The sequence below is a fragment of the Coenobita brevimanus genome, chromosome 33 (assembly GCF_032717465.1).
Source record: "Coenobita brevimanus isolate Jiangsu-jjx chromosome 33, ASM3271746v2, whole genome shotgun sequence".
Classification (NCBI taxonomy): Eukaryota; Metazoa; Arthropoda; class Malacostraca; order Decapoda; family Coenobitidae; genus Coenobita; species Coenobita brevimanus.
This window is the reverse complement of record NC_136986.1, coordinates 42,167,489-42,185,536: the sequence shown is the minus strand read 5'-3', so window position 1 is coordinate 42,185,536 and position 18,048 is coordinate 42,167,489. Positions and strand designations below refer to the sequence as shown.

The 18,048-nt window shown below is 39.8% G+C and overlaps 1 protein-coding gene across 1 annotated transcript; it reads right to left on the bottom strand.

Moving 5' to 3' along the window:
- Positions 1–1,330: 1,330 nt before the first annotated feature.
- LOC145395750 (putative E3 ubiquitin-protein ligase UBR7) lies at positions 1,331–16,198 on the bottom strand. Its single transcript, XM_080269289.1, has 10 exons — positions 15,989–16,198; positions 11,940–12,076; positions 8,872–8,932; positions 7,666–7,815; positions 6,917–7,019; positions 5,353–5,417; positions 4,360–4,516; positions 3,858–3,961; positions 2,650–2,818; positions 1,331–2,325 (listed from the first exon to the last, which is right to left on the bottom strand). Exons 1-10 carry the CDS (start codon positions 16,127–16,129, stop codon positions 2,168–2,170), a joined length of 1,245 nt encoding a protein of 414 aa, XP_080125415.1. The 5' UTR covers positions 16,130–16,198; the 3' UTR covers positions 1,331–2,167.
- Between the last annotated feature and the right edge of the window lie 1,850 nt (positions 16,199–18,048).

Below are 18,048 nucleotides of genomic sequence, written 5' to 3'. Positions count from 1 at the left end.
GCCTCCAGTTGATGTTAACTTGAAAGATCTCTGGTTAATGTATACTGTGTATCTAACTCATACACTTCAAAAAGACTTCTAACATGAAAGTCGAAAAATTAAAGGCATCACTGTAGAGAAGGCATTAAGATGTTTCTCCATGTGCCCTAGAAGGACAACCTCACATATAACTGGGCAGCTGCCTTGTTTATGTCCCCCTCCAATGAAAAGGCAATTTAAGCCTACAGTCCACTGGGTTCCCATCCACACAGGGTTGGGGCTACAGCAGTGACTGTTTCTCATGGATGTACAGCTTAGGCTATCTAGGGAGGGTAAAGATTACTGCTGAGTGTCCTGTCCCCTTAGGCCCAGCAGTCCTAAATGCCACCAGTCATACCCACACTGCAATAAATACAGTACGTGTTAGGAGTGTCTTGTTTAGAACTGGCATGATTTCACTTTTTATATTGTGGGTTAAGGGAGACCAGTACAAAATAAAAGATAACTATTCCCTTCACCAGTCTGGAATCAAACTCTTGTCCATTCAGACAACAGACACCTCTTCTATAACCATATAACCATCAACTTACCTTACACCTTTTTTACTGTACCTACCATTTTCTTCTCACCTCTGATCTCGCATAAACCTTTTCAATCCCCCTTTTCATATGCACCACCCACCTATCCAAGGCTGTTGCCCTGTTAGCTCCCACACAGCACTGCTAGACATGAATCTGCCAGTCCCTTAGGGACAGGGCAAGTGATGTTACCCAACTTAAGTGTCCACTGCTAGTCTGGTATGTAACACAAGTACTGTACTATACCAAGGGTAACACCCATGGAAGTAACTGGCAACTCAATGATACAGTGGTCTTATATCCTAGGATAGTGGAAGAATAACTTTGGCCTACATGGCCAAGTTATGAAGAGCACCACAGTGAAGTGTCTCATGGCATTTGCCCCCATCCTTACCTTGACCTATCCAAACTCTGACCATACCATTTAATCATGCACTCTTCTAGAGTACTCTTATACTCAATGATTTCCCTCACGCCACATCATTCAAGTCTCCATGACTTATCAAACCAACACAAACCCACATACTCATACATTCCTCAATCCACACTTAACTGCCCCCACACTGTATACACTCCTGCCTTACCAGTTCTGGACTGCAAAACTGGAATTAATCTACGGTACTGAATCAGGCTGTGGGGTGAAGGCATTTGTATTAAGTCACAGTATCTGATTTTCCTGAAATACTAGTAATTATTTTCATTTATGGTCCCTTTCCCCCATGAGGTATGGACTAGACAATGTTAATGGAACTAGCTGACGATCTTTGGTCGTGAGTTTTATTAATTGTAAACTGACATTCTAAGTGGATAACTGGAAATTTCTAATACAACAAATTACTAAAATGACAGCAGTTTCAATGACCACTACAGACAATCTGGATTAAAAACACTGACTATTGCTATACATAGAAAATAAATATTTTACAGAAAGTCCTCGTTATATGCTTTGTTAAAATATCACAACTTTTTCAATATACAGTATCTGGCATTGTAAACTGGAGGAAGCTGGCAAATCAGCATTATAAACAGCAATAAAACTAAAAGGCAAATTTTCTGTAAAGCACTGTGAACTTGATCCCTGAATTCAGTGATGTGCCGTAGTTTTATTTTTATTCTCGCTATCTCAAGATGATTTTACTTACCTTAGGAAAGATTTTTGGAGCTGGGGGATTAGATACAGCCTGCAATAATCCCTTCACAAACCGAGTCCTCTTCATAAGTTGAATAAAAACATCTACAGACAGCAAGAATAAACTTTTTAAAAATCATTGGATTTACAGGGTGAATAAGTAAATTTTCTGTAACTTAATTTGTACTTAAAACCAGCTAATTCCATATCATCCCATCTGAGGTGTGAGGGCCCATAGCTAGGCTACTGTAGTCCAGACATTTTAAAATAAATGACCAGCCTACTTCCCTTCACGACATTACACAACTGAAACACCTCCAGTCGCCTCTTGGGTGTCAAACCTCTGCAAAGTCAGCACTCCAATTGGGTCACGCTACCAACTGGACCATCAGACAAAAAAAATAACTAAAAAAGGCAACATATAATGAGGCATTTCTGTGTTGTAGAGTGTGACTACAATCCCAGCAGCTGTCAGTGCTTGCTACTTGCAATATAACTGGATGCTTGAGCCAGGTCTTTGCTTCTTGTTGGCTGCCAACTGAGAGAAGAACTCTCTGATATCCTCATCCCGCACGACTTTCTTGTTCTCAGCAAACTTCCGCAGATACTCTCGCAATGATGAGCTCAGTGTGTTGTACTCTGTTAAAGAAAAAATTAATCAATGTGATTTTTCTCCTGCACAGTTTCCTAAATAGGAACCAAAGTGTCTGGAGGTCTTCTTGTGGTGCTGAGTAACAGGCAGACAGAAAAAACTGTCTTCTTTTACTGGGTTATTGATCCAACTCAAGACAAACTACTATAATACTGATTTTTAAAAATCATACCAATAATCCCACTCAAAAAATGAAATAAAGCTTGAACATAAACATTTTTCAGTAAATCTATATCTATACCCCTAACTAGCCTAAATGAGGCGTGTGATTGTCTGAAACTTCTATAATACTTCCCTCCCCTCCATCTTACCATGAACCATCTCTGTCCGTGTGACCCGATCAAGAGACGACAATGCCTCCAGTTCTCTCTGAGCTGGGGCATTGTGGCTCTGGTGACGAGACTTGCCACTCTCCTCATAGAAGGATACCGTGTCTTCTTCGTCAAGTAGGAACAGCACACCTTCGGACTCATATGTGGCCTGGCGAAAGAAATCAGGTGAAATAACAGGTGAAATCACTCAGGAGGCGGCGCTATGAAGCTTTAATTGCCACCTATAATATGTACCGATGTCACTACGGATCCAATTCAATCATAACAGAAAAACAAAGGCACCCACCATCCACTCACTTGGTCAAGTGATTCTACACTTAGTGAGGAACCAAATGGTTCCTTGTAGCCTCCAAAATATTTATGAAGTGGTAACCACATAACTAAACAGAAACTTGGTGGTATAGTGGGTTAAAGTTAAGGCACTCCTACTGAAGTGTAAGTTAGGCTTTAATTCCGAGGGATGGCTGGGGTTTACTGGATACATAATGCCACTCACAAGCGACAGCTTGTCCTATACTGGTATTACCCTTTTGGACAATGGAGGGTCTGAAGCTATGCTGCTACAGTGCAGATCAATTAATGGTAACAGAGTACCCTTTGTCCTTGGCAGTGTCATACGTGATAGCAGAGTCTGCAGCCACCTCCAGAATTTACATTAAACAGTGGCTGTAACATGCAAAATTATCTGTCAGTCTGAATATTAATATACAGTGAGATTCATGTTTACATAATCTTGCCTAGCTGATTTAATTCTATCATGTACATGCTCCTACATGAAAACCAGTTTGAATAACCAAATGCAGACTAAAAATAAATGAAGGGGGGCCTACTGCAGTAACCAGATGGCATAACTTAGGGCAAGTATTGCTAAACAGGGCACAAGGCACAATGCCATTTGTAAGGAACTGACTGAACAATCTGAAGATAACAAATTATGGTTCAGTATAAATGAGCACCATCTCCATTCAACTGTTATCCCCTAGACCCTTACAAGACCACTATCTTACTCTGCAAAGACCATTCAGCTGAACTTAAATATTCCCAGACTACCTAATTGACTTAAATGTAAATAAATTGCCTAAATAGCCAAAGGGTCATGGTTTTTGGATGTCATAAGGCTTAATACATGTGCTTTGATGAAGCCATATGACAGGCGTGAATTCAGTCTAAATAAACGTGACACATACCTTACACTTATCACATGTGCAGAGCTGTTTTCTCCAGTTCTCTGGCAAAAACACTGCTCCATCGGGCAGACTCTGCTTCTTTAATAAACCATCCAGTTTACACTCTAGAAAATGACATAAAGACTGTGTAGAAAAAAAAAATAAATAAATAACATTTTACATCACAAAAATATACTGTATCATACTACTCAGACTGACAAAGTTCCATTGCTGCATGTGAAATATGTATAATGATGACACAATACCACTGTACTTATGGAACTAGGCCAATTACATATACCTGTACTGTACTCTCATCCACAGTCTCTCCTACCTCCCCTTCCACCTCACTCATAAACACCCTCCTATTCAATCTCCTCTCCACATGGCTATTACACTTTGGAAATTGTGTCAAAACCTTGATATCCTGTCAAGACAAAATATGATCATTAGGCAAGCTGGAATTTAGCTTCAATGGGTCAGTACTGTATTCTACATTACAAAAGATTATTCCAGTCCTCACCTGATGTTTTGGTTTCCGCAGTGCCATTGGACGCTTCACCCGATGCTACCTCTGCATTGCCATTGGACTCTCCAGCTGCCAGACCCCCAGATTCACAGAAACCAGAGTCTTGACTGTCCTTCTTGTCCTTATCATCTACCACAGCCACTGACTCTTCCTGCACACAATTTTTCTTGAATGCAGAAGAACTACATGCATATGGAAAGCTGTCTCTTCCAGAGAAAACTAAAAAATGGACAGACAAAATAAAGATCCCCTTATCAATAAACCTGGATACACTGCATTATGAAAACTATATATCACAGGCAGCATGAAAGACACACTGATAATGACGGTTCCAGAGTTGTCTAGTTGAACACAATAAAAGAAGTGAGCACACCAGTTAACTCTTGCAGAAAGTAACTGAATCCATAGCAGTTTATATAAAAATCCTTCACCACCACAATATTACCCCATCTTTTCCTATCCAAAGATAAAAATTCTCTTTAAAAATTACATAACCTTCTATAAGCTAATTTAACAACAACCCTCAAATATCATGACTAGTTGTATGGAAAAAAAAATCAGTATTTTGAACTACAGCCTAATTTACAATAACTGCCTGTACACAAGAGGTAACTGGCAATTCCATATTGCCTCTTTGAGATGCAGATGCTTGGGGTCAGACTACCATGGTGCTGGATATATATGAACAGGTGACTAGACTACTCTCCTTAACGTTATTGATTAGATCATGATGATGATGAATGGCCCTCAGTCACATTTTGGGATACAAACCCTAGTGCATGGTAGGGTCGGCATGCCAACTAAGATACTCTAACAACTTGATCACTACATGCCAACAAAGCAATTTTTATCAAACAAAGACTCCAATATTCCTATCCCTCCTAATATTTTAGTGCTCTGTGATACCTGCCTCCCAGTATTTTAGCCTGCCATTGTTCTGGCCTTCAAATATACTTGTGTTCCATTACTGTGAGAAAAACAACTTACCTGTTTCTTGTTCTTGGACTCAACTTTAACTTCAGTTTTATTTTCTTCTCCCTTGACAACAGTCACTGAAAAAACAAGGTGTATCTGAAGTCCTTAAAAAATAATAATAATAATAAATAAAAATAAATAAATTAAAAATAAGAGTAATAATAACAATAATCAAGAGGCTACCTCAATGTTAGCTATACAGGAATGTAAATTCTTCAGCCATCCCTTAAAGAAGTGAGAAGTAGACACAAGGGAATCAAATATATATCATCAACTTAAGGGGCAATACTCTGGGTGGCATGCAAGGCTTTGTAGCAACTCTGCCAGCTACTAATCTTGCCTACAGTCGTTCTATTTTATCAAGGCAGTTTGGGTCGGGCTCTCTGGGACCTCACTCTGTTAGCTCTGTTGCCACATCGTCGCCACACACATGCGCTCTCTCTCTCTCTCTCTCATATTATATATTAACTACTACTAATTGTATTTTCTTAATTTTTTCTCTTGTTTTCGACTTTTTTTCCACACCACCCCTGAGGTAAAAGTCTATAGGTGCGCTTTTTTTCTTCTTTTTTTTTAAATAGCTTCCATGGCGGGAAACTGACCGAGTATGACCCACTCACACAGGGCTGTCCCTCGTGTCACCACCTGACAACGTCTCAAAGGCAACGCTGACAAGTCTTATGAGATGTATACTATACTACAGCTTTTTTATTGAATTACATCTATACAGAGTGTTTAAAATTCATTTATAAGTAGTTACTAGCTTAAAATAGGAGAGTGAGAGAAAGAGAGAGAGAGGTGAACACAAATAATTACACGTGTGTCGGCGGCGATGTGACAACAGAGCTAACAGTGTGAGGTCCCAGAGAGCCCGACCCAAACTGCCTTGATAAAATAGAACGACTGCAGTACGTTTTAACACTCTCTCACCTGTTCCTTCGATTGTTTACAGACTCAAACATGCTTGCATGTGTCAGCCTTGGTTGCCTAGTGGTGGCTTGCCACAATGCTCCACCTCTAGCACCCTCACTATTCAGTCCCTTAATCCTTAGGTCACACTCTATGACCTCATCCCAAGTTTTTTTCAGTCTAACTCTTGGAACTCCACCTCCAATGTTCAAACCTCTCACCTTCCACACCCAGTTGCTATCCTCCATCCTCCTCACATGTTATGCTCCAATTAGAGTATTCATCCATCTCCACCCATCACCTACTTATACAGTGATGGAAAGGGGTGTCTTAACATGGTGGCACCAATATAACTGGGCAGAGGAGCTACCGCAGCCTAATTCAAGATGTGTTCCTCAACTCCCCCCTATTCCCCAAAAGGAGGATGGAGAACTGCTGAAAAAGGGCAACTTTACTCTGCAGTCCACCAGGTTCACATTCAGATAGGCATGTGACCACAGCAAAAACAAATATCAACATGGCTTGTGTCAGTAACATACAAAGGGGTACTGAGATGTAATGTACACAATAAATCATTAAGTAACATGTTTCATGGATCTCCAAAGCCACAAAGAATATAACATATCCTGTACAATAAAAAAATAAATAAATAAAATAAAAAACTTACCTGCCAGGCCGAGGTAGTGTGCAAGGAACTGATGCTTGGGGTGACACATGCCACATATCATCTCAGCATAGTTGTCACCAGGAGGCACCTTCCCACCCTGGTGCTGTAAATATAAGCAAGTACAAAGCTACTATCACAGTATAACAATAGTACACTATTTTCCAGTTACAGACATCATTATTCACACCACTCCGCTGCAAAACCACATGTTAATACAGCACGACAATTTTATTTTGTCCTAACAATAATCTAACTCAAATTCCAGTTTTGGTTCCAAGATGATAAATGGTGGGTGTTGTTCTTGTTTAGCCTATGCTCAACTAGACAACAATCCTGTTGACTACAGGCAGTCCACCATGCCCTTCTGAGTGGACAGGGAGGGAGCTGAGGGATGTCTGTATAACAGGGTAAGCAGAGTCAACCAGTTATATCATGTCACTGTGTAAAGGCATCCTTCTCTAGCAGCTAAATAATAAATTATACTGTACAATCACTCAAATAAATGATGACCCAATTCCCAGTAGCTACCTTCCCTCTGAAAGTGATATTAGACAACTGTCACAGCACCGATATGATTCCATTATGATAGACTGGGGAGACAGGTATTAAGGTAAATAACATAAAAAAACAATACAGTAAATAAAATATATATAAAAAAAAAACTAAATAAAAAATAACGATACTATAGGTATTAATGCCAACCTTCTGACACGATAACTGCTACTTTACTATAAGGAATCATAACTGACTCTGCCGTGGAACCAATCCTCGCAGACACAGCATTGGATCATCTCGTCATCAGTGGTGTCCTCAGGGTCGGGGTAGGGGCGGCCACAGGTGCAGTACGCCCCACTAAAGTTGTGGTTGTACGAGTTCTCAGGGTTCTCTGGCAGCTTGTCCTGCAGAAATTCTTGGATTAGACAAAAAATAAGTATATAAATAAAATAAATATACAAGTAAATGAATAAAAAGGTTAATTATTTTTTCAGTACACATAGTCCTTACTGTATGCTGGAGATGTGTTCTTGTATACTGCAAGCTTTACATCTAACTGATACTGTCTGATGGTGAAAATTGGTATCTCTACTTCATAGTTAACTGTGAGACTTTGTTGGCTAAATTTTCTTCAATTTAGTGAGGACCTAATGGAAAAAAAGAATCCAAAAGGTAACTCGTGACGGGGACTTGCTGGACTTATGTACTATATGTGGGTACCACCTCTTACAATTACAGCCAATCCTTATCGTCCCTTTCAGAACACTGGAGTGCCCAAGACTAGAATACCTGCACACATTACTTAACTCATAGGGAATCATCCTACTTCCCTGGCAGTATTCAAATGATGAAAAAACCTCTACTGCCAACACAAACACTTTCCTATCCTTCACGCAACAGACTTTCTACTCTACATCTTTCACTTGTTTCAATACTTCCTATTCTGTCCAATTCATGTGTTCCAGCACAGTAGCATGAGTCTTAGCTTGGGTTAAATGTACATAAAGATGCACCTGCTTAACCTTGTCGATATTATAACATTTTCATATCCTTTTTGCTACTACTATGTAATTACAGTATATTCAGCTTAAGAGAGCCCTCTGATACTGAAGGGGTTAACGTGGCCATTATCTATACCCTCCAGTTCAGAAAATTTACCTGAAGCTGAATACATTCATCAGCAAAAAGTGTGAACAAAATAAAGATGACATTTCCAATGTAAGGAGGTTAGAAGTGATAACTGGCTAGGTATTAACCATGTAGTCATATACCATGCTTACAGTTGCAATCATCCATAAGACTTTGGGATGAAGCAGGAACCAGAAGCCAGGAGAGAAACTATATAGGTACGAGAGCTGTCACGTGTACGAAGGGTGAAATGGCCAGATACCATTCACGTATCATTCGAGCCCTCAGAGTCCTGGTTCATTTTTTACAGTAATACCTAAACAAAGACAAACCTTCAATAGCTTGCAGGTATTCTGGGGAAACTTGGAGTTGCCACAGTCACAGCGAAAGTTCCTGAAAATGACAAATAAAAATAAGAAAAAAGACAAAAATATCCAAAAACTGCAGACATCAAGATCTTATTAGATTAAAGTCAGTTTCATTATGGACAAGTTACACCAGATACTGTATTCTAAACTGGACATTCTTCTTTGAGATGTGAGATATTTCAAGGACAGCTGAGTATTGTTTTCTGTTTCAAAGAAAATTAAGGGAATGAGCTGTGGCTTATGTACTATGATTCATATCTCTCAGGTGACCAGAGACAAAGGTCAATCTCTTATCCATAAATGTTCTGGACCATGGTAGTCCAGTCTTGGGCCTTTATTCTTGCACAAGGAGAAATATGGGATTGGCAGTTACTGTTACTTAATTCCTTTTATTTTCATGCTCATTAACACCTGGCAACTGGAAACAACACTCAGTGGGAAATGGTCACTGAGAGCTGAACTGACATATCTGTGAAGTGGCTGAGGGCAGCTAAGGAAGGGATATTAGAGTACCATACGATGGGGCTATTGTGAACATACGGGGCTATTTGAAACATGTTCGCTTAATTAGTTTTTTTTTCTTTAAATGACTTTTGGTAAATTTTCAAAATTTCAAAACTAAAAACTGAATGCATGTATGTGTTTCATATCATTTTTAATTGATAAAAAACAAGTTGTACTTGCTTCCAGTATTATTTTACATTTTTAATATATATTTTTTTGCAGAGTTGATTTTTTATGTTAAGTACGCGTTAGAATTAGTGTAAAACGCTAAGGTCCGCCACGGATGCAATATTTGACGGAGGAAGCTCAACTCTTCAGGAATTAATACTGCTTTATTAAGGTACGTTGTGTAGTAGTATGAGGTAGAAAGCCTTAACCATGTAGTTACTAGTGTTGAAATTTGTGGATGGGGCTAAATGGAACCCACCTGAAATTTTTTCAAAATGTGTACTACCGGTACTAATCAAGAGTTTGTTTCCATTTCTAACATGGTGAGGAACTACAAGAGAAAGGAGCATTCCAATAGGCTCCAATACAACCAAGACGACATGGCTCGTGCTCTCCTTGACCTTGACAAAGGAGACAACACAATAAGAACAATTAGCAGTCGCTACAAAATCCCCGTCGCAATTCTTCACAGACTTTGGAAAGGTCATGTCAAGAACCCTGGTCAGTTGGGGCATCCTACAGCCCTTTTACAAGATGAAGAGAGGGCAATGGCTGCTAATTTTGCTGCCCTTGGAGACTACGGGCTTGCTTTTGACATGGCAGACCTGCGCCACTTTGTGCAACACTTCTTGAACAAGAAAGGTCGACAAATCAGCTGCTTCAATGATAATTTACCTGGTGTTGACTGGGGCTATGGTTTCCTTAAGCGCCACTCCGACATTATAACAAGCAGGCATTGTCAAAATATACCGTATCTAGGAAAAGAGCTGCCGTCTCTGACACTATTGTTAATGAATACTTTAAAAACCTTGAAAAAACACTTGACGGGGTTCCTCCTGACAATATAATTAATTATGATGAGACTAATCTCACCCCATATACCTGTGTTCATAATAGCCCCTATGTTTTACACACACACACAAAATTTCTGTTTGTATGGCATACAAAATGTATGAATGTTTTTTATGTTTTTTTTTTTTTTACCATAAGAAAATGGTCTTATTTTGATGCAAAAGTTTTTCAAAACTATGCAGCTGCTCTACTGAAATGTATGGTTATTAAAAGGCTGAAATTGGACTAATTTTGTTTCATATAACCCCATCGTAGGGTAATTCATTGAAAAGGCCCAGCCCTTAATGAGATTCCAACTGCATCAACCCAGCTCTCACATCCACAGTGCAGCACATCATCAACTACAACAGTCATCCTCTCACTTCATTACTAAATTCACCAAGTGTATTCCAGTAAACCCTTGAATTTGATTATGTATTTTTTATCCCATCTTTGCTATTTCCAGGTGACTTCTTCACATTAGGGGAAACTTCATGTGCTGGATGGGTTAGCTATGGCCTTCATTAATTTCTTCCATTTTTCCATATTAAGGGTCTTTCATATCTTCAAGAAAATAATCAAGAAAAAAAAAATCAGGCTGAAGAAGTCAACTCTATCCTACTACTACTTCCTAAGACTGGATTTAAAAAAAAAAAAAAATCTCCAGGCACCATTATTCCTGCTCACTAACAAGCATTCCTCTACTAACATATCCTCCTCTTCAATAATAAGCAATTCTCCATCCAGCTCTCTTATCTATCATTCTATTGCTTCATCCTTCACTGCACATCAGATGCACTGGGGTCAGGGGCTAGGCTAACCAAAGCAGATATTTAAGAAGAGTAACCATTTGTTTGTCCCTGAGTGGTATTCAGTAAACAAAATACTCCAACCACTTTGATTTAAACTCTCCTAAATCACACACCAAAGCAGATATTTAAGCAGAGTAACCATCTACTTGCCCCTTAGTGGTATTAAGTAAACAAAATACTCTAACTACTTCGACTTAAACTCTTCTGAATCACATCCAGCTGAAGTGCCTTAACTCACTAAACCACCAGATGTCCGCATATTGTTTATATGATTACCTCCTAATGCAGCCACTTACTACTGAAACAACTTTAAATGAGGACTAACTGTATACAAGTGGATCCTGTTATATGAGTGGAATATGTTAATGGAGAACTGCTTGGATAACAGAAACTTACATAAGATTAGGGAGTGGAAAAAAAAAAAAATCATGATATGTGCATAATGGGTCCATAATCTATACGAAAAATTGGGTTATGTTAACTGAGCCAGCATGTAGCACTGAATCTGGGTCTAAATTTTCACATTCTCTTTATCAATGGTTTCTCTTATAATGAGACCCAACTGTACTGAGATGATATGTGAAGGAGCACGGCATGAAGGATTCCAACCAGAGCTGAGCATATTAAAATGGTGAGTGAGAGAGAGAGAGAGAGAGAGAGAGAGAGAGAATTTCCTTATCTTGTCCTACCACTGTAAATCAATTTTCTGCAACAAACCTCTTGGTGTAGAGTTCGATCAGCTCATGGTCCTCATGGCAATGGTAGCTGCAGGCCAGACACACACCAGCGAGCCGGCCACTGTCACTCGGGCAACACGTCACACACGCATAGAGGGCCTGGCGCTTCAAGTACCCCTGCAAACCAACAAGGCTAACCATGAAACTAAATCTGGATGAGGTGGAGGGATGGAGTGGAGAGGTATATAAGAGAGGGGGGGGTGAGCTGGGAGCAGGGCAATGAAATGGTGGGGGACAGGGTGACATGGAGGCGATTTGTTTGTGGCCACCCCTTACAGGATTATGGTGTCTGGCACTAGACAGATAGACAGACAGTACTGAGAATAAAATAAGAAACCCTAGACCTGAAAATGCTACTACTGCTTTTAACCCACAGTCATCTACACATGAACCCAGAGGAGTGCATGCTGAAGTTTCCCTCGTCCTGCAGTACATTATCCTCTTTTTGGGGGAGAGGGAGATACCTAAAGGATGTTCGTATAACCAGGCCATGGAGCCCCCCAATTATCCTGGTCCTACCATGTCAAGGCATCTCTCACAAGTACCAGAATGTTAGAGGAGACGAGTTATAATCCCCTCTCTAGAAGGCATTACTCCTAACTTAAATTTGTCCAGCAATACAGGTAATGAGTAACATACCATATAAAAGTCAACAAAGTTCAGTACTGTACTGAAAATGATACTGGAGAATATTTCTAACCTCATCACAATGAGGTCTTCTCCAAGCTTATTTGTCAAAAAAGCTGTTACCGTACTGAAAGGCGAGTGTTTCTAACACTGGAAATCAAGATGAATTACGGTAAAATTACAACCCCCTTTACTACAAAGTACATTGTTGTTGCAGTCCTAGGTTCATATGAAATGTGAGTTTCATGGACTACACAGTGGTAGCAAAATTAACCCATGCAGTCCAACACTGTATTTTTCATTATTACTCTCATTTTCAGTTCATAATTCTATCTATCTATCTATTGCCAGACGCCTCAATCCCGTTCAAGGTGGCCGCAAACAAATCATCTCCACGTCGTCATGTCCCCCACAATTTCACTGCCCCGCTCCCAACTCACACCCCTCTCTCTCATATACCTGTCCACCCCATCCCTCCATCTCATCCTCGGCCTCCCCCTCCCTCTTCCCCCCTCCACCTCACTCACATACACTCTATTCGTCAGTCTTTCAACCTCCATCCTCTCCACATGGCCAAACCACCTCAGTGTATTCCTCCTAACGCTTCCTATCACATACACATCCACACCACAACGCTCCTTGATAATTAATCTGCTTATTTTGAGGCATGTTCAGTAACTAGATCTCATCCACATAAACACCTTTCCTTCTACAACATTTTCAATGGAAAGCAATAATAACTGATATAAAATTTAAAATCTAGTCAACTGGTAGCCAGGATGAGAGTCACATGATTTATTGTAGCCAATCACCAGCTGAGCTGCTGCCTGTCAATTCAATTTTGCCATGGTCTCTGAGAGTACCTGGTATTCTCCCATTCCTGCTCTTGTTTTATAACAAGGTAAAGCAAAAATGTTTGATTAGGATTGAACTGCTCAGGTCTAGGTTAGATGAAGTACGGTCAGGATAGGTTAATACCGTACTGTACCTACAATGACCTGTATTTCATGCACGAGGGGGAATAACTCAAGAACTGGTCATCTCTGATGGCAATTAAGGTAATGATTGAATAAATCACAGAAAAAAAAAAAAGACATTTATCGTTGGGATGAGTATGGATGGAAATGAGAAAATTAACTTTTTTTTTTTTTTTTTTAATTCCTAAAACTTAAGACAACTAAATTCAGCTTAGGAGAGGCTATTTAAACTAATGAGGTAGATATAACATTAGTTAGCTCTCCATGGCTTGGGGATTATATTATCACAAGATCCATCCATCCATCCATTGCCAGACGCCATGTATCCCAAATGGGGTGGCCAAGGGCTTAGAGTTAATTGCTTTACAAGGAGGGGCACTAATCCTCCACCAACCCCACTTGACAAGATAACAACCATAAAAAGAAAAAAACACCAATGAGAAGTGGTTACAATATGAGACATCTTCGCACTGATATGATGATGGCAAATGTTTCTCTCCCCTGTATGAAAAGATGGCCTCTTATGAAACTGTACCCTTTCACTAGTGCTGTAGAGGGATGTCTTTATGTGGTGGCACCAATATAACCAGGCAGCTCCAAGGCTTGGCTATACATATGTTCCTCAGTAACTTACCTATCCTATGAAAAGGGGATGATGGAATGCAGGAGGAGGGCAACGTAAATCTGCAGTTCACTGAGTTCACATTCAGACGAGCCAGGGTTGCAACTGCTACTACTACTACTACTACTACCAAAGTACTGTACTACTATTACTAACACCTCCACCCCCTCATTTTGAGACCACCCCAAAGACAAATAAAAATTGACTTACTATAAATTGTCTCTTGTAACTACAATTTGTTTCAGCAAGAAAAATTTATAACCACAGATGTGCATGGGTAAAGTTCAAAAGAGACTAGAGCCTCTACCCTTTTTCTCTGTCAGTAACAAAGTGAAGTGCCATCTTAACCAACTCTCTCTCTCAACTAGAGGCCCCTCCCCCTTCATGCTTTTGCTAAATCCCTTGCCCCCAAAACTGTCTGTGCACATCTATCTATATATCTATTGCCAGACGCCTCAATCCCGTTTGGGGTGGCCACAAACAAATCGCCTCCAAGTCGCCCTGTCCCCCGCCATTTCACTGCCCTGCTCCCAACTCACACATAAAACATGCAAAAGTTCTGTATACTGTACTCATTTCCTTGTTCTTCCAGGGGAGGGGGGGGGGGAACCATGGTTATTGGTAAATCTCAGCCCAGGCTGTCTTCTCTGATGTTTGATTGAAATGGATAATATGTAATGAATAACATGACAACCAATCAGATCGATATGCAACATTATGACTGATAACACTGACAGCACGTTATTCTGTACAAGTTCATAAATCTACAACGCTTTGGTCCAAAGGCTTTACAGAATGTGAAAAATGTTTGAATGTATGATAACTAATGAGAAAATCAAGTACTGTAATTAACTGCCTACAGTACAATTAACAGCAAATACAGTACTGTATTAGAAATTGATCTTATATTTAAAAAATATATGCAATGATTGTGTGGGCAAGAAATAACCCTCTATCACATGAACAAATATTTTAAAAAGTGAAAGTTTTTGAAAATAGGAGTTTTTGATTTGAAAATTTGTATTGAATAAAATTGCACACTACTTAGCTGACAATCTATACATCTACAGCCAGATGCCATAATTCCATAAGGGGTGGCCATTTGACTTTGAGTTAGTTGTTTTACAGGAAGGGGCACTAACCCTCCACCAACACACCTGCTAACATTTAGGAAACTTAGCTGACAAACACACATTAATTTGCACTCTGAACAGCCACAACGTACAACATCTTACATATCAGACAAACACTGCCATCTTCATACGGTTTTTCCAATTCATCAGAGAGATAATATATTTTAAAAGTTACATAACTGCCTAATTTATAGAACCTCATCAATTTCAAAGACACCATGAATAGGCCTTAACCTTACCATGAAACCAAAATTATTCTGTTCTAAGGTTACTCTCATCAATTTCTCCAAAAGCTTGGGTGTTATAAACTTACTACACTATCATGAAAGATACTTGTCAACAACTGTGTATCTTTTCAGAAGGGCAGAACTCTTCTAGAATTTGTTCCAAAGGTAAAATTACCACATGACATTAATATATTCATGCCCCCAATCCTTAATCCCCCATACTATGCTACTCAAGTTGAATCACCTGCAGGTCCCATGATCAAGACGAAATGACCTATTATGTCACCAAAAATTTGCCAGCTGGAGCCTAGTTACAGAATCACCACTAGCCTGCTACCTTCCCAAATGCCACACTACATTTCCTTACCCATGACAAGATTATTAATTCATCCTAGGGGTTTAAACGAATCGAGATGGTGAATATGTCAGTGTAATTCCTTCACCTGGTCGTATGTGCACTTGGTGTCATCTGCGGCCCCCAATACAGCAGCCGCGTCCAGTTCTCTCTCCTCCTCCTCCTCCAGTAAGTCCACCATGGTTATCCCACTCTCATCAGCGTCCGCCTTTTCCTCTGCCTCCGCCATGGTGAATTTGGGGCCAACTCAACCAGCGCCACAGGACAAGGAGGTGGTGTTGTGAGTGGCGCCAAGGTGTCACCCTCTTGTAGCAGAAAACGGGAAGGCGAGGTAAACAACTGAACCCTGGGATTCTCCAATATATTTACGATCGATTACAGGTAGCAACTCATAATACATGATTATTTCCTTGCCAATATTTGGTGCAAGAATCACTACTCACATTTCCTACAGGTAGTAACTTACAAGTTGATTGATTGATACAGGTAAGTAACTGAGCTCTGCGATTCTCTAGTATATGTTTACGACAGATGTTTTTTTTTGCAGGAAGGACCATAGACATGGACTGAAGATTTGTGTCATTCTTGTCCTTCCCAGCAATAAAATAGATCGACTGAAATTTTTCAGGTCGGTTTCTATAATTTTCCTCTCGCAGCCAAGGTTCGTTGAATTGCATCGGATTGTTTTGCAGGAGGAACAAAAGACGTGGGAAGACGCCGTACTATTCTTTTCTTGTATTTCCTGGGAAAACAATTCACAGTTCCGACCCTCGATCAGTCGTAAATATGGTCAAGGGGACCTCTGAATTTTAAAACGATATGAGACCTTTTCTACGATAAATAAGTCTTCAAATTAGTTAATTATTTCCACAGATCGTTTTATATAGCATTCGCCGTCGTAATTCAGTCTAGGTTAACTGTGAAGTGTTTGGTGTATACATGAGCGAAAAAATACACCTTTCAGTCAATCAACCAATCAGGAGAGTTTATAAATACAGTGTGTTTACCTCGCCCTCCCGTTTTCTACTACGCACTTTTGCTGGATTAGAAGCTGTCATAACGCATTTATGGATTTTTGGTACAAAGGCTGATTACAGAGTGTACAACAGGTTATTTATGAACATTTGTGAACCTCCTTTCGTTCTACGCAGTATGCGCTTTGTAACCAACCATTGCGTGTGCAAGTTTATTTGCTGAAGGAGGTGTGTGGCAAGAATCCATCACCTTCTTTGGTTGTACGGTTTTGAACTGTAAACAAGGGCATTCCCTAAACTGTATAAAACCATCTGGAGGGAGCAGGTATAAAATTAAAAGCACGTCATCGAAATACCCATCTGGTGAGCGCTGGGCGACGCGAACAACATTAAGGAAAACTTACGCATTCTGAATGACGTATTTTCTTGCTATTAGGATGATGTTCAGCTAGGGAAAGGTTTCTCGTGCTGAATCAGCAAAGACATTTAACCTCCAGTCTTAAGTCTCTTGAACTGGATACAAGTGTCTATAGCTAGCAAAAAGTTCATAGTACGTCATCGCCTTGAAGCGACTAATGTGTGCTTAAGAGAAGCTGAGTAGCGTATTGTATAGCGGTTAGTGTAGCACTGTGTAAATTATGGGTTAGCAAAAAACTAACATCTTAATGTACGGCGATGCCGCAGTGAGGAGGCTGACCAGTCTAAAATGAATATGAGGGATTGAACTCCGAAGATAGTGAAATCAATATAAAATCGCAGACTCGCAGTGAAGCGAGATGATCAAGGGCGCTAAAGAGTAGCGTAAACCATAATTTTTAACTAACTCCTCCCGTTCAAAAGTTTCTTTTAAAATAAAAATTAAAGTGCGTGAAAGTATTAATACTACTGGAATGAGTATGTCATCGCCGTGAAATGGTTATATCATAATATTTTGTGTTAAAAAGTTGTGTATAGTATCTAACTTGCATCTAGCTTCTTTCGCTTGGAAAGTATTTTACTCCTTCTCAGAGACTTTCCTAAGCCATATGAAGGAGCCTGAAAGTAGCAAAAAGAGTATAGAGTACATTATTCAGGTGAATTTGTTCAATAATAATGGTTTGCTAAAGAATAGCACTTGTTACCTATATCTAAATCCTTTCGTTCGAAGACTCTCCCAAATCATACAGAAGTACCT